This window comes from Vombatus ursinus, unplaced genomic scaffold (genome assembly GCF_900497805.2).
Source record: "Vombatus ursinus unplaced genomic scaffold, bare-nosed wombat genome assembly UNPS02014809.1, whole genome shotgun sequence".
In the NCBI taxonomy this organism is placed as follows: Eukaryota; Metazoa; Chordata; class Mammalia; order Diprotodontia; family Vombatidae; genus Vombatus; species Vombatus ursinus.
Genome location: NW_020954587.1, coordinates 19612423 through 19637298, shown reverse-complemented (window position 1 = coordinate 19637298; position 24876 = coordinate 19612423). Strand labels below are relative to the sequence as shown.

General features: G+C 38.0%; 2 protein-coding genes across 8 annotated transcripts in view; one reads left to right on the top strand and one right to left on the bottom strand.

Moving 5' to 3' along the window:
* Window positions 1-4378: 4378 nt before the first annotated feature.
* PIGP (phosphatidylinositol glycan anchor biosynthesis class P) lies at window positions 4379-14978 on the bottom strand. The gene is made up of 5 exons (XM_027875440.1): window positions 14807-14978; window positions 14270-14373; window positions 7859-7931; window positions 7484-7602; window positions 4379-4981 (listed from the first exon to the last, which is right to left on the bottom strand). The coding sequence occupies exons 2-5, from the start codon at window positions 14349-14351 to the stop codon at window positions 4851-4853; spliced, it is 405 nt and encodes a 134-aa protein (XP_027731241.1). The 5' UTR covers window positions 14352-14373; window positions 14807-14978; the 3' UTR covers window positions 4379-4850.
* Window positions 14979-15087: 109 nt separating this feature from the next.
* TTC3 (tetratricopeptide repeat domain 3) overlaps window positions 15088-24876 on the top strand; it is a 145168-nt gene continuing 135379 nt past the window's right edge. For all 7 annotated transcript variants that reach the window (XM_027875434.1, XM_027875435.1, XM_027875436.1 and 4 more), the window contains exons 1-4: window positions 15088-15171; window positions 19048-19133; window positions 24220-24265; window positions 24600-24750. In XM_027875434.1, coding sequence (XP_027731235.1) covers window positions 19059-19133; window positions 24220-24265; window positions 24600-24750 — 272 coding nt within the window. In that variant the 5' untranslated portion in view covers window positions 15088-15171; window positions 19048-19058. The remainder of the gene's footprint in view (window positions 15172-19047; window positions 19134-24219; window positions 24266-24599; window positions 24751-24876) is intronic.

Here is a 24876-nt window from a genome sequence, read left to right as displayed (position 1 = left end):
TCCATCCATCCAATCTAACAGTTGCCTCATTTCTCTCCTTCCTATTGTTGATCAACTCCTTGAAAAGGTCTTCAGAAGGTGCCTCTATCCTCTCCTCTCTGTTTCTTCTAAACTCTACAGTCTGGCTTCTAATCTCATTCAATTGAAATGCTTTGTATGAATTAACTAATTATCTGATTGTCAAATCTAATGGCCTTTACTCAATCCTCAACCTTCTTGACTTCTCTTCAGATTGTGACACTGCTGATCATTCTTTTCTCCTTGATACTCTCTTTTCTCTTGGTTTTCAGAACACTACTCTCTCCTGGTTCTCCTCCTATGTATCTATTCCTTCTCAGTCTCCTTTGCTGGATTTTCACCCAGGTCATGCCTGGGCTTCTTCTCTTCTCCTTCTAAACTATTTGACTTGGTGATCTCTTCAGCTCCTGTGGATTCAATCATCATCTCTTTTCTGATGATTCCAGATCTATTTATCCAGCGCTAACCTTTCTGCTGACCTCTAGTCTCCCATCTCCAACAGCCTATCAGAAATCTCAAACCAAACGTCCAAGACACATCTTAAACTCAACATGTCTAAAACTGGAGTTATCTTTCTTCCCAAACCCTCTCCCTTCCAAACTCTCCTTTTCCTGTCAAGGGCTCCAAGTCCCCCAGACTCACAACATAGGTATCCTCTTCAATGTCTCACTCTCTCTCAGCTCCATATTCAATCTGTTGTCAAAGCCTGTCAATTTTACCTTTGTAATATCTTTCATATTAAATGTTTCCTCCTCTTCTCTGCTACTGCTACCACCCTGGTGTAGGCCTTCATCTTCTCACACCTGGACTACTGCAATAACCTGCTGACTGTTCTGCCTGCCACATGTCTGTCCCCACTATGGTCCATCCTCCATTCAGTTGCAGAGTTATTTTCTTAAAGTGCAGGTCTGACCGTTATCACATTGCACTCTCTTACCCCTTCCCTGCTCAGCAAACTCCAGTGGCTCCTTATCACCTCCAGGATCAAACAAATTCCTGCTTGGCATTCAAAAACTTTAATAACCTATCCTATCCCCACCTTTTGTTTTCTTACACTTTTCACATACCCCTTTTCACCTCCACTCTTCAATCTAATGACCTTGGCTTCCTTGGAGTCCCTCGAAGAAGACACTCTACTTTTCAAACCAGGCATTTTCACTTATTGTTCCCCATGCCTGGAATGTTCTTCCTTCTCATCTCCACCTCCTGGTTTTCTTGGCTTCCTTCAAGTCCCTGCTAAAATGCCACCTTCTATAAAGAAGTGCCTTCCTTCTGTCGATTATTTCCTATTTGTCCTGTATATAGCTTGTTACTACACAGTTATTTGCATAGTTTCCCCACAACAGATTGTGAGCTCCTTGAAGGCAAGGAACTGTCTTTTGCCTTTTCTTGTATTGCAAGTGTTAAGCACATTGCCTGGCACATAATAGGCACTTAATGATTACTGACCTATTGTATTACATCAGTGGAATATGGTAGATAATGATTTTATTTTTTCTTTCATAAGTTTTCAATATTCTTCTAATAGGCATAAACCTAATATGAATCTAAATTTTCCATTTGCTATTTCATCAATGTCCTAGAACTCTATTGAATTTTTAAAATTTCTTAGTTGAATGATTTGTATTAGATTGGAAATGGAGCTATTCTATTGAAGGTTTGTATATAAAAGGTTTGTAGACCACATACTGTACTCAAAGAAATGAATGGGCAATTACTTCCATATTTGGTTCCTAAAGAGTCTGTCGTTTTTTCCTCAAGGAACTTTCGTATTCTTCCACTAGGTTAACAATTTAAAAGGAACTGGAACAGTCCACCGGCTAATGGTTCAATGTGATGGAAAAACAGTATCAGACTTATCTTGCTCTCTAAAGTATATCCTTACTTTGGATGGAATGTTATCCTACCAATGGGGAACAAAACAAATTAAATGGGGCCAATATTAAGAGTAACCCAAAACAAGTGGAAGTAAGGCAGGTAGCCCATCCACTATATATTTTAATCAAAAAAGATGGTTCCTAGGGATTATATTATGTTTTTCCTTAAGGCTTTTCAGGATTCCTCCTACAGATAACAAGGGCACCTGAACATGTTACCTGAACTCTCCATTGTCTACTGGATCAACTCCACTGGACCAATATCATGGAAGGACTTTATCTTGCTTTCTAAGAGATTTCATTACTTCAGTATGAATTAGGACTGTCCTATTAACTGAAAGAACCAAAAGGAGGAAAACTAGTTTGTAGAACATTCATTATTCTCAAATACTGTACTAGATTACCAGTTATACAGTTAGTATCATAAAAATTCTATTTTATATTTCTTGAAGGATTTTCAGGGTTCCTCCAGTTGTCTACTATCAAATATGAACTGGATCTTTCCACCGACTACTGGATCAGTTATTGTAGAACTATATTGGATTTAAATATCTTTCATCTTAGTTTAAAGAGTTCATTGTCTTAGTGTGAAACAGAGACATCCTTTTGATTGTTTGAGAGCAGTACTAACCAAATGATGAGGAAACTAGCTGGTCTGTAGAAAATGTATTATACTCAAGAAATGTAACAGATTACTAGTTATGTGGCTAGGTTCCTAAAGATTCTGCTCTTTTTCCTCAAGGACACTCAGAAGTCCTCAAAGAAGTATAAATATGATATGCACCTGAACTCTCTACTGGTTACTGAATCATGTCCTGGAAGAACTCAATTGGATTTAAGTAAAATAGAACTATCCTATTGTTTGAGATTAGTACAAAACAAAAGGAGCAAACTAGTTTATCTGTAGAACATACATTGTACTCAAGGAAAGTACAAGATTACTAGTTCTGTATCTAGGTTCTTTTGGGGGGGGTGGAGGGGGGAAGCAATCAGGGTTAAGTGACTTGCCCAGGGTCACACAGCTAGTCAAGTATCAAGTGTCTAAGGCTGGATTTGAACTCGGGTCCTCCTGACTCCACGGATGATGCTTTATCCACTGCACTACCTAGCTGCCCGTCATATCTAGGTTCTTCAAAGATTTTTTTTTTCCATCAAAGGTTTAACGCTTTCACTATTTGCTACACGCTGAACCAAATTTCTTACTTCTTCAGCAATTTCAAGTATTCCAATCTATTTTACAAAAATTATTTTGTTTTAAACCACAAATATATACATCTAGGCAGTCATACATACATAAGCATACAGAATTTATACCCTTTTTTTGTACCCTGACCTTTATCTCCCAAAGCAAGGTAAGATTTTTATATAATGGGGAGATGGGAAAGTGAGGAACAGCTAGATAGGTTCCAACTTCTTAATTGACTATTAAGGAAGGGTGACTTGACATTCTATTTTGGAAAGAAGAATATGGAATACACAGGCATTTCCAAACAGAAGGAAATTATTTGGAGAGAAAAGATTACAGTTTGCTTCAAGTTGAGAACAAAGACAAGTATCAAATGGAGTTTTTATCCCTAACCCCACCCTTCTGCCTAACTTTCCTGTTTTTTGGTGTTTTTTTTGATTGTCACCAATAATTCACTCACCTAAGTTCTCAATTTCAGAATCATCTTGGGTTGCTACATCCAATCAGGTTCTTAGTCTAGTTTCCTAGTCCTAGATTTTACTTCTACACATCTCTTACATCTTTCTCTTTCCCTCAGCTCACCATTAACTTAGTTCAGACTCTCATCATCTCTCATTTGTGCCAATTTAAGAGCTTCCTAAACGTACTCTTGGCTGCCAGTCTCTTCCACCTCCAATAAAGCCTCCACTTATAAGCCACATTTATCTTCCTAAGGCACAGGTCTGTTATTTCCCTGCTCAAGGACCTTTGGTGGCTCCCTATGACTGAGAGGAATACAAACTCCATAGCCAGGCACTTAAAGCCCTCTATATTCTACATACTTATTTCATATTATTCCCCTTCTTGTGTGTGTGTGTGTGTGTGTGTTTTTATTCAATCACAGTCTTACTACTTGTTTATAAGAATTCTAGCTCTTATCACCCACCTTACCTTTGTACAAGTTGTCCCCATGCCAGAGATGTACTCCCTCACCTTAAAATTCTTAGCTTCTTACAGGTAGGTCACCTCCTATGGGAAACATTTCTAATCCTTCCCCCTAATTTGTTAACACCCTCTTCCTTTTCAGGTATTAATTACATTTATATGTATATATGTATATGTATATCCTCTCAATAGGATATAAGCTCCTTGAGGGCAGCTTTTTTTGTCTTCATATTCTCAGAATCTAGCACGGTGTCTTGCCTACACTAGGTACTTTGTAATTATTTTCTGAATTTAATCAGATGTAATCTTTTCTGTGGCAAGTAGTATGAATACTTAGCCCACTAATAGTAAATGAGAAAGGAGCTAACTCTTGTTCATTAACTACAGCTTTAATTAAACATTAATTAGGTTAATTAGAGCTTCTTTGCTGGTACGTTTAACATAGAGTATTTTATTTCATCCATTCTTCAAAACATTTGGAATACCTTCCCAGAAAAATCTAATAGTTAGGTTTAGGGACTGGACTCATTATTAAATTGCCACAGGGTACCCCCAGAAGATGAAACTCTTTGCACCTTCTCTGTGGCACAGAGTTTTAGAGAGTTAAACAGAGCATTGAGAAGTTAAGTGATTTGGCCAGGGTCATTCAACTGGTATCTCAGAAGTGAGACTTGAATCAAGGTTTTCCTGGCTCCAAGGCCAGGTCTCTATTCATTCAACTTGTATCTGTTTCCCTTCTCAATTAATACAAGGTATCTGAGGGAAATGGAAGGTCATAGTCAAAATAATCCTATTCAAAAAGATTCTTAAATCAATGTTTGGGATCGAGATGTTCTCTGTATAATTCAACTTTTAGTATAAAGTCCTCTGGCAGCAATAAAGAACATTTGGTTTACTTCACTAATAGGTATGTCCTTTAGGGCTGGAACAGCTTTTTCTTGAAATTTCTTCTGTGGCTGATTTTTGGCATAGTTATCTGGGGGAAAAAAAAAGGAAACATTGTTTAAATCTAATGATCTTGTTCAATCAATCAGTATCTGTGAGCTAGACAGACGACTGCACAGTTATTGGAAGAAGTTCAACAATGAATGTGGGTACCAAGCATTGTCATTTTGGTCTTCATTTTGCACCAATAAGATATGCAATGTTACTCATGGGAACAAATAAATAAGTAAATGTAACTTATGTAGACTAGATAAATATCATGCAGATATATCCACTTCTATTTTTCAAATGTATGCAGAAGCTATTATAATAAAATATAAATTAATTTAGAAGTGTTACCAAATCATAGTAGTCTTTTTGTCATTATGTATTTTTCCAACTAATACATGTTAGTATTATAATTCTCATCATAAAGTGATCTGAAAATGTTTTTGAAAATTAAAAGGAGTTCTTGTACTTTGAAGAGGTTGAGAATCAGTGATCTAGGTCATAGTCTCTGACATTAATCATGACCAACAACAAAGGCAAAAAGAAAACAATTTATCTCATTGCAAATCATTAAGATGACAATAACAAATATTGTATTTAACATATTTAGTAATAAAAATTCTCCTTAAACAAATAAAAAACATAAAAACAAAAATTTAAAAGACAGTAAAAATAACATTAATTCTCCCATGTCTAGTTTGCATGAGAAATTAATATTTTTCTGGAAGTACAGGAATGATTTTTTTTGTCAGCTTTTCCCTCATGAAAAGCACACTTCTCACAAGAGCAGAACTGCATCTAAGTGCTATACTTACTGAACTTAATGGCCCCCAAATTATGATTTTGTTACTATTATTTAAGAAAATCTTTAAAACCAATTTTGTCTGATAGCCATTAAAATTATGGGAGCATAGGAAACATGCTCTGGGAGATTGTCATTGAAGACATTTTACAACTAAAATTCATCTTAAAAAAACCCCTTATTTAAAAAAGATACATATTCTCATAGGAGTAGCTAGGTGGCACAATAGATAGAGTGCCTGGTCTGTAGTCAGGAAGACTCATTTTCATAAGTTCAAATCTGGCCTCATAGACACTTTTACTAGTTGTGTGACCCTGGGCAAGTCACTTAACCCTGTTTGCCTCAGTTTCCTCATCTGTAAAATGAGCTGGAAAAGGCAAACCACTCCAGTACCTTTGCTGAGAAAACCCCAAACAGGGTCATGAAGAGTCAGACGTGACTGATTAATAAGAAATTGAAATGATTAAGCAACAATCAAAATATATTCTCATGAGAAAGAATGACAATCAATCAATACTCTCCAAACAAAAGCAGCAAATCTATTTTTTCCTAACCAAATTCCTAAATGTGGATGAAAGTGTTTTTTAGATTTAGTGTGGTACAGGTAGAAAGACCACTGAAACTGGAGTCAATATGCCTGGGTTTGAAATTCACCACTATAGTAATTGAAGGACTATTCTGAAAAGAGATTAGTTGCCAGAAGGCAGGGATAGGAACAATAAATCTAAGTTGCAAAAGGCCGAATTTAGGTTTGATCTTAAGAAAAACTCACAAATAATTAAAGCAGAAAAGGGCTCCCTCTAGAAGCAATGAGATCTCTACTGAAATTCTTGGCTGAATGACCACTTGGGTATTTTGTAGAGGGGATTCTTGTTGAGGTATTCGTTATACCCTGGGTGGGGAACCTTCAGCATCAAGCTCACATGGGCCCTCTAGGTTCTCAAGTGTGGCCCTCTGACTGAATCCAAACTTCACAGAACAAATCTCCTTAATCAAAGGATTTTTTTCTGTAAAATTTGGACTCTGTCAAAAGGCCTCACCCAAGGATCTAGAAGGCTACATGTGGCCTCAAGGCTGCAGGTTCCCCACCCCTGGGTTAGACTAAATGCCCACTAAGGTAGGCAAATCTGAAATTCTGTGCTAATAATTTAATATCTCTTAGCCTCAGTTTCTTCATCTAGAACAGAGGGATAATAAATTGTGCCCGATTTGTTCCACAGAGTTATTACTCAAAATTATGTGAAATAATGATGAGAAATCACATCGTAAACTATACAAAGCTATTAACATATAAGATGTGGATAATTATCATTATGAGAGCAAAATTATAAAAATATGACTATACTAATGTCAATATATGAAATCAATCATCTTCAATAATATAGTAGCTTATATTGAAGTCAAGCTATAATAAAAATTGCCACCATTTACATACTGATTTAAGATTTGCAAAGTACTGCATATATGTTATCTCATTTGATCCTCACAACAACCTTGTTTGGTAGTTGCTATTATTATTTCCATTTTACAGATGAAGAAACCAAGGCTGAAAGAGGTTAAAAGACTTGTTTAGAGTCACATAGCTAGTAAGCATTTGAGGAGGGATTTGAGCTCAGGTCTTCTTGACTCCAAATCCAGGGCTCTTATATATTGTACAGTTGAAGTGCCTTGTTATATTAATATTTTTCAGTTTTTTGCTAAACTTTAAAAAGATGATCTGATCCAATCACTATGTAAATTTACCTGTAACTGTATGAATAGAGTCCAGTGGAGAAGTATTCACCATGTTAATTCCAAATATCAATATGTAAGTAATTACTAAAGTAATAAGGAGGTAGACTGGTAAAGCAACTGCCCAGTACCTGTAGAAAAGAGTATTAAAGCAAATAATACATATTTTTAAAAGTTACAATTTTCAAAGTCCCAAAAGCCACATCTCGTGACTCCTGGCTCTGAGGTCATCTGGGTAAAATTTTCATGCTTTATTAGTATTTACTCTTACTAGAGAGGCATTAAAACAAAACAGCCAGTGTTTGGATTTTTAAAGAAAATACATAACCTCCTACAATGACAGTAAAATGAACTTTAATTTTACTAAGGGTATATTTTTCAACTTACTTTTGAGGCCAATATGTTAGTCCGATGGAGTTTAACCAAGTCTCAGGAATAAATGCCCATACAAGATAGAGTACTGTACAAAAGAAAAAAAATATTTAAAATATAAATAAAGCACATATTCTCTCTATTCATTAAAGTCTTGCTCAAGACCTTAACCAGGAAGCCTTCTTTTATCATGACAGCTAAAAATAATCTTTCCATGTTCTGAACTTCCTTTACAGGAAAGAAGGAAGATTTTCTATTGGGTGGACCCTTGTCTTCTTGGTACTTTCATCAAAAAGTCTTGAATTATAGTTATTTATACCTATGTATTTCCTCCACTAGTCTATTAGCTCTAGTAACTCTATGTTACTCATCTTGGTAAAACCCACAGTGACTTGTGAGAAATAACTCATTCAGACTCAGAAGGGATGAAGTTTAAAGCCCAGTTTATCATGCAGTTCCAACGGCAGGTGTCCTACACATTGTACCAAAGCAGAAGTTCACTATTTATCTCTAATTCCAGCCGAAAAGTCCCTTCTCTGTTTCCTCATTGGCTGAGTACTACTTTCCTATATGTCTATTACACATCTACCTCTTGATATGTTCTTCATCCTTCTTCATACATTCCATGTTCAGAAAATGCCCCTCCTGGAGGTGGAGAAGTTAGTATTTATGAGCCTATTAAGAATGCGCACTCTAATTAAAGCTTAACCTTTGTCCTACTTACTGACTTCAAAAAGCAAAACAAGATTAAGACCGGCTATATTCCCTTTTTGCTTAGCTACTTTACTAGCCTTGTTTCAATTTTATGGAAACAAACATTTTTGTTATCTCTCTCACTTGTAAAAGGTAGACATCTGTTGCAGTAAAGGGAGGAATCTAAATTTTGACATCATGCCCATGAAGGACTTTTTTCATTGAGCAATTTGACCTAAATTAAGGGTTTATGATGGGGTTCATTAGCCTAGTGCACTGTGAACACCCAATAAGTGATTCTGCATGAATGAATGATGATAAAGAATTGCAGAAAGTGACTTGAGGTTCCAGAAAGCTTCTGAGGCTAATTCAATACCAGCCATAGGAAAAAAAAAATAGTTCAAAACTTTGAAAAATATAAGTTATGAGTATTCCAGTCACCCAGGGACAGCTAGATGGCACAGTGGATAGAGTGCCTGTCAGGAGGTGGAAGACTCATTTTCATGAGTTCAAATCCAGCCTTAGACATTTACTAGATGTGTAACCCTGGGTGAGTCACTTAATCCTGTTTGCTTCAGTTTTGTCATCTGTAAAATGAGTTGGAGAAGAAGTGGCAAACCACTCCAGTATCTTTGCCAAGAAAATCCCAAATGGGGTCATGAAGAGTTGGACACAACTGAACTACTAAACAACAACAAAATTCCATTCACCAGTTTAAATTAAAACCCTTTTTTGCCTTAGTATCTATCTTCTAAATAAGTATCTACTTCTTGTCGATGAACCCATCACCTAGTGTTCAGCCTTATAGTGATGAGAGGGGACAAAAGACCAGCAAAATTTGTAAAACAGCACTGGAAAGATCTGAATTTAGTACAATGAGATAAATGAACATAAGTCTAGCACCTGAAATAACTTAGATTTGGTCTAAACAGGAAAATAAGGAAATTTATTCTATTTAATAAAAATAGACAACACAATTACTTACTATATTTTTTCAGAACTCGCTGAATGAACCAAATAAAATGTTTATGGCAGTAATAATTCTGGAAATTAGTTAAGATTTTTAAAATTTCTTTAAACTGCTAAGGTACTGGCATTGTCTTCTAGATCCTTTTCTATTCTCAGTTACGGTACAAAGTTTATCCAGAATATGTTTTTTCTACTACAAATGTATAGTTTAAAAATATGTATAGATATTATTACCATCAGCTGAACTGGATGAAAAACACATTAAATATTTGAGAAGGTTGCCCTAACACAGGCAACAATTACAATTTTACTAATCACTTATATATAATAATATTTCTAACTGCCCACTGTAATGTTTTTTCCAAATTTATTTTTTGCAGAATCAATTGACAACTTTAGATAGGGTTTAAAGTTTTATTTTACAGTGAAACTGCCAACTGGTGCAATACCAATGGTAAAGCATCGATTTCTCTTTAAGATCCTTTGATTAGCATTTACACAACTTTGAAATATGTGTTATTGTTCCTGTCTGTGGAAACTGAGCTTCTCCATAGGCATATGCTCCTTATATATTTCACTATTCACCTGCCTGTGACCAACTTCTATATATTTTATTGGTTAGGACCTGTGATGCAAAGCAAACTCCCCCTGTGGGAACTCCTTCCACTGATGCAGGCCAACAATTTATCTGTAATTGATAATCTTATAGAGTTGCCTAGGATACTGAGAGGTTAAGTCACACATGGCTATATAGTCAATCAAAAACATTAATTAAGCTTCTACTATGAGCCAGGCAGTGCTCTGACAAAAGAGAAAAAAGACAAAAAAGACACAGTCCCTGCTGTTAAGGAGCTTACATTCTTCTGGGGGAGACAATATGTACATAAAATATATAAATGATAACTGTAGGTAAATATTTTGTGGAGGAAGAAACTAGCAGGAAAGGGTTCATTTAGAAAGTGTCTCTTGGGCAGAGTTTTGAAGGAAACAAAAGATCCTAAGAGGCTAAAGTGGAAGAGCATTCAGGGCCTAGAGGACAGTGGGTGCAAAGGTGTAAAGAAGGAGATAGAGTATGGGGGGGGAAGCAGAAAGAAGAACAGTTTGGCTAAACGGTACAAAACAAAAGGGAAGGAATGTATAATAAGCATGAAAAAGTAAAGTTAGGGTCAGGTTGGGATGGACTTTAAAATTTTTATTTTATTTTTTTTTTTGGCAATTGGGGTTAAGTGACTTGTCTAGGGTCACTCGGCTAGTAAGTGTCAAGTGTTTAGTCTGAGGCTGAATTTGAACTCAGGTTCTCCTGACTTCAGGGCCGGTGCTCTATCCATTGTGCCACCTAGCTGCCCCAAGAAGGACTTTAAAAATTAAACAGATGCAATTTATTTCTTAGAGGCAGTAGAGGTGCCATTAAAGTTTACTGAGTAGAAGAGAGGGACGGTCAAACTACTTTTGTAAACTCAATTTGGCAGCTGCGTAGAGGGGAAAGATGCTATTGCAATACCCAAGGGCTTGAACTGGAGTGGTGGCCACATTAGTAGAGAGCAGGGAGTGGTTGTGAGAGATAACGACTGTATAAACCCTGAACTCATGTGAGAACGTATACATAAATTTTAATTATTTTATAGTCCTGGACAAACTAGCAGAAGCACTGATTGAATTTGCTGGCAACAGCAAAGAGGGGAAGAATTGTCATTCCAATTCTTATCCAGGTGAATAACCAAGACTAATAGTGAGAAGAGTGGTATCCCCTGAGGACAGAGACTTGATCAGAAAGATCCAAGTAGCCAAAGGTCAATGTCAAGGGCTAAGCCTGACCTAAAAGGATTTATCAAGCCTGTCAAAATACTGACACTAATAGTGCCCTGTGATGAACTTATTAGGTAAAGATTTTGTGAAAGCATTTGAGTACGTAGCTGATGGCCAAGAAAAGTATCATATGACAAAAACTCAACTCCAATCACCTTGAGGACATTTACTTATTCATGGTACCGTGGGACTAAATGAGTGAAGACCCTACAGGTGCTAATTCAGTTGAAAGAACATTCAGGAACTACAGGTAAAGACAGAAGCAGGAACAAATCTGTCCTGCCTGGAAAAGTAACGAGACAAGAGAAAGGAATGTAAGCTGGACTGATAAATGAACATCACCATCAGAAGACAGACAGATATTCTTTCTATAAGAATGGAAGACATCACCAAATACAGGCCACGTGCACCATAGAAAAGAATGTAACTTTGGTGGTAGAGAAGTTAAGAGTTACAGGATTATCTTTAGAAAAAAGTAAATGGGGACAGGGTAAGAGGTCACCGTAGTCCCCTAAAACAATAATAATGACTCTGTCAGCTTTTCCTAATGTTTTCCTCACCCTTACACTAATGTGATACTAGAATCTAGCTTTTCAGCCACAGAAGAGGGCTCTCCTAAGGAAGTCATCATAGTATAGTGGGAAGGCCTTCCATCTCCAGCTGGGCATTTCTCCTGAGGGGAGGCAGCAAGAGGTTAGACACTGTGACTTCCATCTGCCCCAAAGTGACATCTCCCTTCACCAAGAGACTCCAACTTCCTGCCACTACAGTCTGTTCTACAGCCTCAGGTAAGAAGAGGATCCAGAACTTCCTCTGGCCCCATGCCATCTTCTGCTTTCCATGTCCCCTGAGGGAAGGCGGCTATCTGTGCCAGCACAAGGCAACTTCTACACCTTGCTGCCAGCTTGGTTTTCCATTAGGGATGTGGACAACCTTTGGTGCAATCAATCAACAAACATTTATTAAGCACCTAGTATGTATTAGGCACTATGCTAAAAACTGGGGATACAAAGAGAGGCAAAAGACAGTCTCTTACCTCAAGGAGTTCACAATTGAAAGGGAGACAACAAACCAGCAAATATGTATAAACAAGCTATATACAGGATAAATAGGAAATAACTAAGAGAAGGAAGGCACTAGAATTAAGAGAAGTTTTATTTTAGTTGGGACTTAAAGGAAGCCAGCAGGAGAAGATGAGGAGGGAAAGCATTCCAGGTATGAGAGACAAGCAGAGAAAATGCCTGGAACAAAGAAATGGAGTGTCTTGTTTGAGGAACAACCAAAAGACCACTGTTACCAGATGGAAGAGTATGTGACTGGGAGAAAGGTGTAGGAGAACTGGAAGAAGGGAAGGGGGCAGGTTTTAAAGGGCTTTGAAAGCAAACAGGATTTTATATTTGATCTTTGAGGTGATACAGAGTTTATGGAGTGTGGAGGGAGTAACATGTTGGACCTGCGCTTTAGGAAAACACTTTGATGGCTGATTGGAGGATGGTCTGGGGAGAGATAAGGCAGGCTGACTCACCAGCAGGCTACAAAGGGCTTAAGAGGATTAAAGAATCAAGTAAGGGTTTTTCAGGATGGGGGAGAATTACGTGTGCTTATAGGTAGTACAGAATGAATCAGTAGATAAGGAGAAATTGAAAATAAGTGATACAGTGAAGATGACAGAAGGAGAAATCTGTTGGCAGAGACAAGAAGTAAGAGATCACTTGAGCAAACAGAGCAGTTAGCTTTGGTAAAGAGTAAGGTCATTTGATCATATGAGACAGGAGTGAAGGAAAAGATAATGCCAGAATGCATATGAGTGATATGAAAAGAAGAGGGGAAAATAGGGAGCTCATAGCAAATGGCTTCATTTTATCTGAAAATAATTCAAGATTCTCATTTGAGAAGCTGGAGGGAGGGGAGCCATGGGAAGCTTGAGAAGACATGAAAAAGGTTTAGAAGAACTGCTCTGGAAAGTGGGACACTGAATTCATAATGTAGGCATAGAAGGACTGGCTAGCAGCAGTAAGACCCAACTGAGGTTGTGTAACAAACTTCTAGGGGACCTAATCAGAATGGTTGCCCAATTTTCTCCATCTTTGTTGAGCAGAACCTGTGTAGCAGCAAAGGCAGGGAATGATGAGAGTGATGCAAAGCTGAGGCTTGGCTGGGAGTAATCAGTGATATGATAGAGGGAGTAGGGAATCAAGACAAGAGGACTGCAGTGTTGAATTGGTTCACCAAGGAGTCAAGATAAGGAGAAGAGGAGAGAGTGGCTAGCGTAGGGGAGATGGTTTGGGGGACAAATGAGGCATCAAGGGACTGGAGACAGTTTGGAAGATTTTGTAAGGAAAAGCAGAGGGACAGATGAAAAGTCAATGGATTATGGTCACATAAGAATTTAAAGAATTTTTAAAGATACATTTGTGGGTGATGGCAAGATCAAGGGTATGACCATCTTTGTGTGTGGCTGAGGTGAGGTGATGGAAGTAAATAGCTTGAGGAATTGAGTTATTATATACTTGAGGGACAGCCAGTACATCTGTTGAAGTCCCCCAGTATGAAGGCAGGAGTTGGGGAGAAAAAATTGTGAGCCAGGTAAAATTGAGGAAGGATCCACCCTACTTGGGTCGAAGATCAGTGTTCAGAAGGGATTTTGGGGACCATCTTTCTAGTCTAATGCCCTCATTTTACAGATGTAAACTGAGGCCCAGAGAGGCTAAGTGACTTAAGCTCATACAGACAATAACCAAGGCAGGACTTCAATCCCGGTCCTCGAACTTCATATTCAATGTCCTTTCCATGCACCACAAAACATAATATGAAAAATAAGGTAAAGCAAGTTGTATCATATTTTGATGTCTTAACTTACAGGCGTCACAACCTCACAGTATTATAAAGAAAAGCTTTCCAATCAGAGTTGACATAACTAATGCTCCATCTCCTTATTCAATCAGTAACCATACTCACTGAAACCGCACTGGGAGCTTAAAAAAAGAACGAAGCCATAGATGGCTCTTTCTGGCAAAGGTGACGGTGAGTTTTCCACCATAGTCTCCTTAGCTTTTGATAACCTGAGGGAAGGAAGCAGAAGACAGCTGGTCATTTGCCACTCATCTCACGCAGAACTTCACTGGGAACTCTGCTCTTTTGCTCCTTAGGGACGCTCTCGGGCCCCACCCATTGTCTCCCCATTGCTCCCACCCGCACAGTGCAGAGATCCCGGGCACTGCTCCCAGGCTGGGGCCGGACTCCCCGGGGGGCTGCACCTCTTTCGGGCACTCCCAGGCACATGGGGGCCGGGGGGACGTTTCGTTTGCTCCCCAGGACCCTGCTTTCCTCCAAGGGCTGGGGCTGGGGGTGGGGGTGGGGGTGGGAAGCTTGCTCCAAAGCTGAGCTGTCTCATCTGGGGGGTGCTGCTGCGGATGAGGAGGGGAGGAAGGCGAGGTTACAACATAACAGGACACCTTTTCTCTGCTATGCACAGCCATTAACAACATGACGCACCAGTTTTCCTTCGTGTCAGCTTCAGCAGTTCTAGGCCGGACCTGTGTGCGCAGGTGCCACCCGAGGAGTCCGGGGGGGGCCGGGGGGGTTCTCCACCTAAAGCTTTTCTGCTCGACCCGCCGAGATTCTGGGGCGGCGCGAATTGCGGCAGAGGGGGCGGGGAGGGAGGGGGGAGAAGGAAGAGCGGGCGTCGGGGCGGGGCCGGGCGCGCCTGCGCGCTGCCCACGTGACCCCCCGGGCTCCTTCCTCTCGGGCTGCTCCCCCTCCCGGCTCTGGATTTCAGTGACGTGGTGCTGACGGCTGCCTGCGGACTGAGAGCTGCTTCTGAATCTGGACGCGGATTAAAGCTCGCCGTGGCGGATCCGGTGAGAGAGAGAGAGAGAGGGAGAGAGAGAGAGAGAGACAGAGAGAGAGAGTGTGAGAGTGTGTGTGTGTGTGTGTGTGTGTGTGTTTATGTGTCTTCGTGTCTTCGTGTCTCTATGGATGGATGTGTGTGTACGTATGCGCGTCCGAGCGACTCTGCCCGCTTGTGGCCTTCCCGCAGCGAATGTTGTCTCACTGGTGTGTTTTTGCACACACCCTTCGTGTGTGCATAGGTGCCCCTCCTTCCTGCACGTATGTGCCCTGTGTGTCTCTCCCCCGTGCTCCTTCCCCTTCCCTTCCTGTATGTCTTTGTGTGCCGTTCTTGCTACCTGCGTTTTCCATCATCATGCCCGTCATCCGTGCACTCGCATTTGTGTGTGCAAATGCAAATGTTCCTCAGCCACTTGTTATTGTGGGAGAGGCCGTTGTGCTCAGGCCAGGCTGTCTGCCGGACTAATAATGCCTGACAGGAAAGAAAACCTTCGAGACAGGCGTCCATTTCCATCCTGGCTCTTTACTCCCCTTCTCTCCTTCCTAGTCCTCCTCTGCTGATGGCGAACGATTTTCCCCTTCCCCCAGGTGGGGATTAAGAAAGAGGCTGAGGTGGGAGGATTGGCTGGTTGTATATAATAATATGCAAGTATGATGTGCGAAATTTGATGGATGTGATGAAAATGGGATAGGGGGCTAAGGATACAAACTAGGGCCTGTTCATTTAACTTGTGATCAGGAACTTGTGCTTTTAAGAGCATGTCAGTGTTCATAACTGGGAAGTCAGATGAGGGTGGGAACTGTTGGGGTGTTTTGTTTTGTTTTTTTTTTTATCCCCTGGGGCTTAGCATCTTTAGTTTTATCCCTAGACAGCTTAATGGAGAGGGTTCAAATCTTGCTTCTGTAACACGCTAGCTATATAGGCATGAACAAGTCCTTTAATTTCTCAATGTTATACAAGTTCTCTAAGACTTTGAGTTACAAACCAATTACCTTTCTTCAGTGAAGGAAGTTTCCACAAGGTTAAGTGCTCTACATTCATTAATTCACAAATCTAAACAAACAAAACCCCCAGTGACCCGTGTGTAAGTAGGTGATCAGTAAATATTGTACTTTTTGAATTAAAGGAAAGAAAAGTCCAGATTAATAAGAGAACAATGTGTGGATTCTTATCCATGGTAAACCAGTAGATGACATAGAAAGCTTCTGCGAGCTCCATACCCTACTATTTAAAGGATCTGTGATTTTATCATTCTAGATAATCGTGTCTTCTCTAACTAGTAGGATGACTAAGAGAAGCAATAGCCAAAAAAAAGTAGTTACCTTTCCTGGCAACCTGATGGTGAGCCACTCAGAACTTTGATAGGCTGACACTTTGGAAGATAAATAGGCCCGTTCTTTTCTGCTTTTTCAGGTTTGTAGCATCTAATAGAGATAGCTCTTTACTGGCATGGCTTTTCAGAATCTTGGGTCAGCTGCATGCCGAAATATTGGTGTATGACATGAGTGGAAGAAACCTCAGTTAAGTAGTAAACATTTTTTAAAGGTGCCTATGCTAGGTGCTGGAAATACACAGAGAGTGAGACAATCCTTGCCCTCAAAGAACTTCTAATAGGGGACAGCAACATACTTTTTTACATTTAAAGAATAGGTTAAAAAAAGAGAAGAGGTAGCTTTAGGAGGGGATGAGGAAAGTACTAGCACTTAAGGCCTTTTAAAGAAGGTGGCACTTGCACTGAGGAGGAAATCAGGGATTCAAAAGGATGAGCAGATTTCATCCGCTTGTGGGAGATAACCTGTACAAAGCCCCGGAGAAAGGACATATATTGATTGTGAGACATAGCCAGCAGGCCAGTATAGCTGGCTTTTCCCCCTCTCCACTCCCAGCTCCCAAGCTGAAGGCTTCCCCTTTCAGATTAACTTCATCTGTTCAGTAAATATTTTGTATGTGCCTCGTTATTTACAGTGTTAATCTCTTTCATTAGAATGTACAGCTCTTAAGGTCAAAGCTTATTTTTTGCCTTTTTTTGTATCCCCAGTGCTTACCATGGTTCCTGGCACGTAATAAGTGCTTAATAAATCTTTGTTGGCAGTTTGATTGTAGAGTTCATTGAGGGGAGTGATAAGAATAAGGTTAGAAAGAGAGTAAGAATAAAAATAGAATAAGTTTAGAAAGAGGTTGGTATACTTTACATTTTCTTATATTGTAGCCTTTCCCAATCTCTCTTGATTCTAGTGCATTCTCTCTGTTAATTATTTCCTATTTATCTTATATATAGCTTGTCTGTACATACTTGTTTGCTTGTTGTCTCCCATTAGATTGTGAGCTCAGTGTGGGCAAGGACTGTCTTTTGGCACATAGTCGAAACTTAATAAATGCTTATTGACTGACTGACATTACAAATGTTAGGTAAAAGATACCTTACCTTTTTTTCAACCTTTTGATTTTGTTCTAATATTTCTTTTTGTTTCCTGAATTCATCAAGTTCTTATTGCCCCCTTCCTGATAGGGTTTTCCACCTTCAATTCTAAGCATGTTCTCTTTCTATTTTTTGTCTCCAGAGTGCTTATTTCATTTTTTTTAATCTATTGCGTAATTATATTTTTGTAGTCCTAGCTTTTTTTTTTTTTTAAACTTTTAGGTTTCTGCTTATACCTGTGTAACTCTCTTCTGAGTTTACCTCTTCAACTTCTCTTCAGAGATCATATTTCTTCATAGTGTTTAGGGTCTTCTGTTTACTTAGTGTAGCCTCAGATCTTAATTTGGGATTTTGTTCCAGGGCCAGGTCCAATCCCCTCCTACACTCTTGGATTGGGCAGTCAAATGCTCTTTGAATTTCTTAATCTTTACTTAATCTGTTACTCTTTTAAAAATATATTACCATTGCCATCTTTTGTTTTTATATCACCTTGATTTCTTCCTGTATTCCTCCCACTCTCTCCTCCAGAGAGCCATTGTTATAATAGTACTTAAGATAAAAAGAAAGAGGAAGAAAAAAAAGTTCTGTAAAATTGATTAACACACAAAAAAGCTGACCCTATATGCAATATTTCACACCTGTGGACTTCTACAAAGAATAGGGGGAGTTTTCATTTCTTTTATAGGCCAAACTCGTTCTTTACAATTTCTCATTATTGAGTTTCAGGTGTCTTATTATTGTTAATCTTTCCATTTATGTTGTTGTAGACATTATATATGTTGTTTTCCTTGCTCTGCTTACTTCTCATTGTACCAGTTGCTTCTTTGTATTTTCACTTTCATCTTTTCTTCCAGTAAAGTAATATTCCATTACATTCCTGTAATTGACATATATTGAGCCTTTCTTTCTGTCTTTTGCTTTGTTGGGGTATATGCCTAGTAGTGAAGCCTCTGGATTAAAGCATATGAACTTTTTTTATCACTTTCTTCAAATAATTTCAAATAACCTTCTAGAATAGTTGTACCAATTCACAATGCCACCAATGATGCTTTAGTGTTTCTGACTTTCTGCAATCCTTCCAACATTGACTGTTCCTGTCTTTTGTCATCCTTGCCAATTTGCTGAATATTAGGATGAAGATTATTTTGATTTGCATTTCTCTTAGTAGTAATTATAGTCTGGTACTCTTTTGATCCTAACTGGAGTTTTTATGGGAAATCTGGGCTGCTCTACAACTTTTCATATTTCTGTTTAACTGGATATCCAGAGCTGAGAATTGAGCTTGGGTCTTCTGCCTCCAGAGCCAGCATTTTTTCCATTATACGCCCTTCCACTCAGCTCAGGTACTCTATAAGAGCCAGTTGTTGTCTCCACTATCATTTGATTGTGACAAAGATAAGATTCACTTTAAGAATTTGTATTCAGTTTACTTATTTGGAGTTTGTATTTGTTTTTGCTGGCCTTTAGGATCATGCACAATGGAGAATTCCATCTCTGAGGCAGATTTAATTGGCAGCAGCTACGTTCGCATTACTAAACTTTGCTGTGAACAGGTGAGCATTTTTTAAAAAATCAAATGCATTTTAAAGTTCATATTCCAAGCTAATATGAGTAAATGAATGATTTTTAATGTCATCTCTGCTGTTGAAAAGAAAGCTGAGAGGAGGAAGCTGCCCAAAAAACCAAGAATGTGAGATGATGGGAACTAAAAAGTGAAGAGAATGATGGTAATAATAACAGGTAGAATTTGTATAGGCCTTTAAAGTTTGCAAAGCGCTTTACCTATATTATTTCATTTGATCCTCACAACAAGGTAGGTACTATTATTTTTGAGGTAGGTACTATTATTATTGCCATTTCATAGATAAGGAAACTGAGGATGAGAAAAGTTAAACTTGTCCAGGGTCACAAGGCTATTAAATATGTAAGGTGAGATTGGAACCCAGGTCTTCCTGATTCTAATTTCAGCATTTTTCTACTCCACCTGTGAGAAATAACTCATTTGGACTCAGGAGGGATGAAGTTAAAAGCCCAGTTTACTACGAGTTGCAAAAGCGGGTGTGCTATGGAATAGACATACACACTGAAGCAAGAGTTCACTGTTTATCTCTAATCCTGGCAGAGTCCCTCCTTTATTTCCTCAATGGTTGAGGACTCTGGAGTGTATAACTTTCCTGTACACCTATTACACATCATCCCCTTGACATGTTTTTCCTCCTTCTACATACATTGCGTGTTCAGAAAATGGCATCTCAGCCCCGCCTGGAGGTGGATAAGTTAGTATTCATGAACCTATTAAGCATGCATGCTCCAAGTAAAGCCTAACCTTTGTCCTACTTACTGACTTCTAACAGCAAAAGAAGATAAGACCGGCTGTATCCAGTTTTACTTAGTTACTTTTCTAGTGGTTGTTTCAATTTTATGGAAACAAACATTTTCGTCACATCTCTCATACCTCATTATTGGCAAAGGTGTATGTTGAGGGTAGAAATTAAAAGAAACTTTATATAAAAGAGAAATTATGTTCATATGGCAAATCATTATAAGAAATCAAATTTTTCCTTATAAATGCCAGTTATTAAAATCATTTGTCTTCTCTGATTAGAAGAGATTAAATGTTAGAAGTAAGAAGATTCCCAATAGGAGAAAAAAGTGAGAGGAAGAATGGACAAGTGACATGTACTACATCCTGATCCTCCCAACTGTTAGTGGGGCCTGTCCCCCACGTATTTTATTTTCTGTATACTTACATATGTGTGTTATCTCCCTTGATAGAATTGTACATTACTTGATGTGGGGGACTGTGGCATTTTTATCTTTGTATTTTCAGTGCCAACCTTGCCACATTGTAAGCCCTTAATAAATTCTTATTGATTGATTGGTACTTGAATTTTATTCATAATATTCATTGATAGCTGTACTGAGGCAGTAATTCCAATGATTTCCTCTTGTGTACTTGCATTCTGCTCCTGGTGGATTCATAGTACTATTGCAGAAGCATAAGAACACCCAGAGGTTCTTATTTAACACTTCTTAGTATGGAATTTAGACAAGATTTGTGTTTGTTTGTTTTTTCTCTTTGTGGATGGGTACGTTATTCTCTGGTTCATGTTGCAGCTTTGTGATTTATCTTGGATGATCTCTGAAAGGTGACTTTTTAGCTAAAAACCTGATATTAAGGTTCCAAAATTAGGCTAAATCTCAGACTATGGATGTCTTTTGGTTGGTAGGAAGCCAGAGTTTGTGCTGTGTTAGCCTTACCTTTGAAAATCCTGAACTACTTCTATGCCACAGTGAAACATCAGAGTAGGATTTTGTAGAGGAGCAATGACTATAAAATAGATCTTTGTTAAAAAAAAAATACAATGAAATGGAATTTAAGCTAAGATAGATGCTTGACCTTCTCGAATGAAAACCTAAAATTTACATCAGACCCCAAAATAATAAGAAAAATCCAATGAGAAACTACAGTGGTTCTTCCATCCCAGAACTGCACAGAAATTTAGCCAGAAGCCCCTAGGCAATAGGAACAGGGGACACCAGCAAAACCAAAAAAAGGCAAACAAGCTAATAGCTTCCCGGAATAACCAGAGCCTGGCCACAGACACGTAGCTTGGCATGACTCTTGGTCTGGAAGCAGGGACAGCAGTGGGGTCGCCCCAAGTAAGTCCCAAGGTGGGTTCCAGGATTGGTAATATTCTGTCCTGAGGAGCAGTAGGGGGTGCTGAAGATCCAGTGTCTGAACCCCAAAGATCTGGGGTCAAGGGGGATGGTCCTAGTCTTGGAAAGTAGACATCAGCACAGTAACCCAAGGAAACAAGGATAAGACCAAGAAAGATCAGCGAGCCTACCCAAAAGTGTGGCAGGAAAGAACCCTGGTCCTGGCACAGAGGCCTAATTTAGGAACTAAAGCTGGAGTGATAAGTAACCCAAAGAAGCTAATATAAAACTAATATTAAAAAATTATTGTTGATCTAGAGATGCCCAAAAATCAAACTTACAACCACGAATATCTTAGCTTGCAAAACTCAGCATAATCCTACAGGGGAAAAAAATGGAACTTCAATGGACTAGATCAGAAGTTGGCAAACTTTTTCTATAAAGGACCAGAGAGTAAATATTTCTGGCTTTGCAGGCCAGTAGGCAAAATTAAAAGTATTCTATAGGTACATATATAATGAGAAAACAAATTTACAAAAAATTTTAATGGATGAAATTCAAAATATAATAATAATATGTGTACAGTTTGTTTTATAATACAGATCAACTAATGAGAAGAGTGGAATTCTTTTCTGGGGAAGATGACATTTCACCTAATTGGGATTCAAAATTATTATTACCTATCATCAGAATCAAATGCAAATGTTTATTTGTTAATGCTGATCTGTAATGGTATTTTATGTATTTCATCTTTAAAAATGTCTTTCCACACAGATTGGTACTGCTAAATATATCAGCCTATGAGTGTATAATATTTAACATATTTGTCTCTTGGAAGACATTTATGTAATTCTGTTAGATTCTTTATACTTGCCTTTTAGCGAGTCATTACAGTGCAGATTAATCACTTACAATTGAAGATTGGTGAAAGTTCTTCAGTTGCATATTTAAATGGACAGGAATTTCTTTTGTACTCGTATCAAGTTCCCTCAAAAAATGCTGCTGAAACTGTAGTTTGAGTTCAAGAAATATATTCACTGCAAATTTGTATGAGAATGGAGATCTTGTCTCTTATTTAATTTTTGACAGCATGGGAAGTGTATGAAGCAACTTAACATTACTTATAATTTAAACAACATTGTTAATAAATTGACATGATTTTAAGTTTTGTATATAAGCACTCTTTTACCGTGAAATTTTGGGTTGAATTCATTAAGCAGCATTACCAAGTCTGCAGCAAAAATTAATTTCCAAAGCCATTCAGTGTTTGATAATAGTGGTTGAGGGTGGTTCTTCTTGTTCAGAAAAACTACAGTCTTAGCCCTGAGCTCAAAAAATCATAGTAAGACATTTTTCTTAGTTCTTGTTTTGACGTAATAGGTATACACTGGTAGTGAAAAATGTTGTGGGTACAGTAATAAAGGTGACACTTGAAACAATGTCAAATCATACCTGCATCCCAATAGTTTGTTGTGAATTGAGTCCCTGTGAGAAGCAATGAGAGTGCCACATAGGATCTCTGTTAGAACTACTCGACTCTGGTGAATGCTGTTATTCATAGACAGTATGTAATTGGATGAGCATGGTTGGGTTATAGTAAAGCTATTTAAAAATGTAGCTCACTACTTCTTAGCTCACTAGCTGGCTTCTTGAATAGAAGACTTGGTTCCAACCATTTCTGATGAAAAACCAGAGCCGAGTAGGAACTTTGAAGTATAAACTTGTGTCCAAAGAAACCAAGGAAAGTAAATTTATTTGAGCAGATGCACGGGGAGGGGGTTGTTTGATGACATAGTACTAATATTCTGATGGGAGAAGAAATAAGTGTCTGTTTTTTTTATAGCTTTAATTTCTTCATAAGGTACTGAGGGAGTAAAATAAGAAAAACAGATTCTGGAGGTGGATTAGCTCTGAAAGAGAGGAAAGACAAGTGAGAGTAAAAGAGAAGATAATACTTGGAAAGAAAGAGCTGCAAGCAAAATGGACTTCCTGAATAATAATAAAAAAAAAAAAGCAAAGAATTAGAATCTGATGGAGCATCTAGTAATTGGGGAATGGCTGCACATGTTGTGGTGTATGAATGTAATGAAATGTTATTGTATCTTGAGACATGATTAAAGAGACGATTGCTGAGAATCCTGGGTAGCATGAGCTACTTAAGAACTCTGATTAGTGTAATCACCAACCATATCTCTGGAGGACCTATGGTGAATCATTTGTGCAGAAAGACATATTTTTATGACCACTGTGTAGATTTATTTTGCTTGGTTTTACTGATTTATCATGAGGGTTTTTTTTTCCTTTTGGTTTTTAATTGGGGACATGGGGGTGGTGTGGAGAGGAGACTAGCAATAGTGAGGCAAAAAAAAATGGTCATTGAAATTTTTTTTAATGCATAGAGAAGAGAAGGAAGTTAAAAAGGAAGCACAGTCAAGGACAGTTTTCAAAGTAATGTGAGGAATTTGCTATATATTATACTTTTTACCTATATTCTATAGAATAGCAAATGTATGAAATAGAACTTAATGTTTTTGTAATAGAATTACCTCTCTGTTCTATATACATGGAAATCTCTATTTTTTGGTTCAGAATAAAAAAATTTAAAAATAGGACAAGAAATGTACTTCGTTGGCCATAGCTAATTTCATTACATTTTTACTTCTCAGAAGACTGTGATGTGATAGATTAAAGATTAAGATATATATGTAATCTGAATTGAGACAGAAATGGATTTGAGTTTTAACTCATTTATGATAGGTCATAGTTGTATTTTTGACCAAAAGTGAGTAATTGAAAATTGTAGAAGGGAGTATGGTAGCTGCTGAAAAAGAACTTGGTGAATGGTAGATTGAAAGTGGCCTAACTCAGAAGTTTATAGATTAAAGCATAGCACATATGTTATTTTGTGCAGCTAACGTATAATTGAATATGCTACCATGTTTTTACCAAAGAGCAACAAAACATATTTTCTTTTTTCAGGGTGGTGCATATCCTAGAAAATATTCACAAGTTAAGGCAAATCTAGGTAAGTAATTTAGCACTTAAACCTTTATTTTTTTTCCACTGATGGTATAATAAGACAATTAATAAAATCTATCTTTGTGTGTGGTGGTATACTTCTTTAAACATTTATTCCTATAATTATTTTGCATTTAAAATCTCAAGTTATTTTTAAAATAACTTGCCAAAAAATCTTGAGCAATAGTTAATACTTCTTATATATGTACAGTGATGGAGAGAGATTTTCACTTTGACTGATTTCCTGTCATTTTCTAATCTATACTTTGTGTTCTTATTACCTATGTTTTTTTCTACTCAAAAAGCCTAGCAATATTAATTTAATTTTTTTTTTAACAAAGAACTGGACATCTGCAAAATCTGGTGTAGTAAGCCACTTCATGTCCTTAGAGATTACTGTGATGTCATTAAAATATACATCTTCTGGCCACTTCTTTTTCAACGTGAACAGAATCCTGTGGTATCTCAATTGCATCCTTGTATAGATATCAGGTAAGCAAGTCGTGTTATTTATGTAGTTCTGTTGCTTTGTTTGACTTTTGAGAGAATGTTATATTTTCCTGAAAAAAGTTTGCTCAGTTGTGAGGATCAAATGAAATAAAGTCTATGAATCACTTT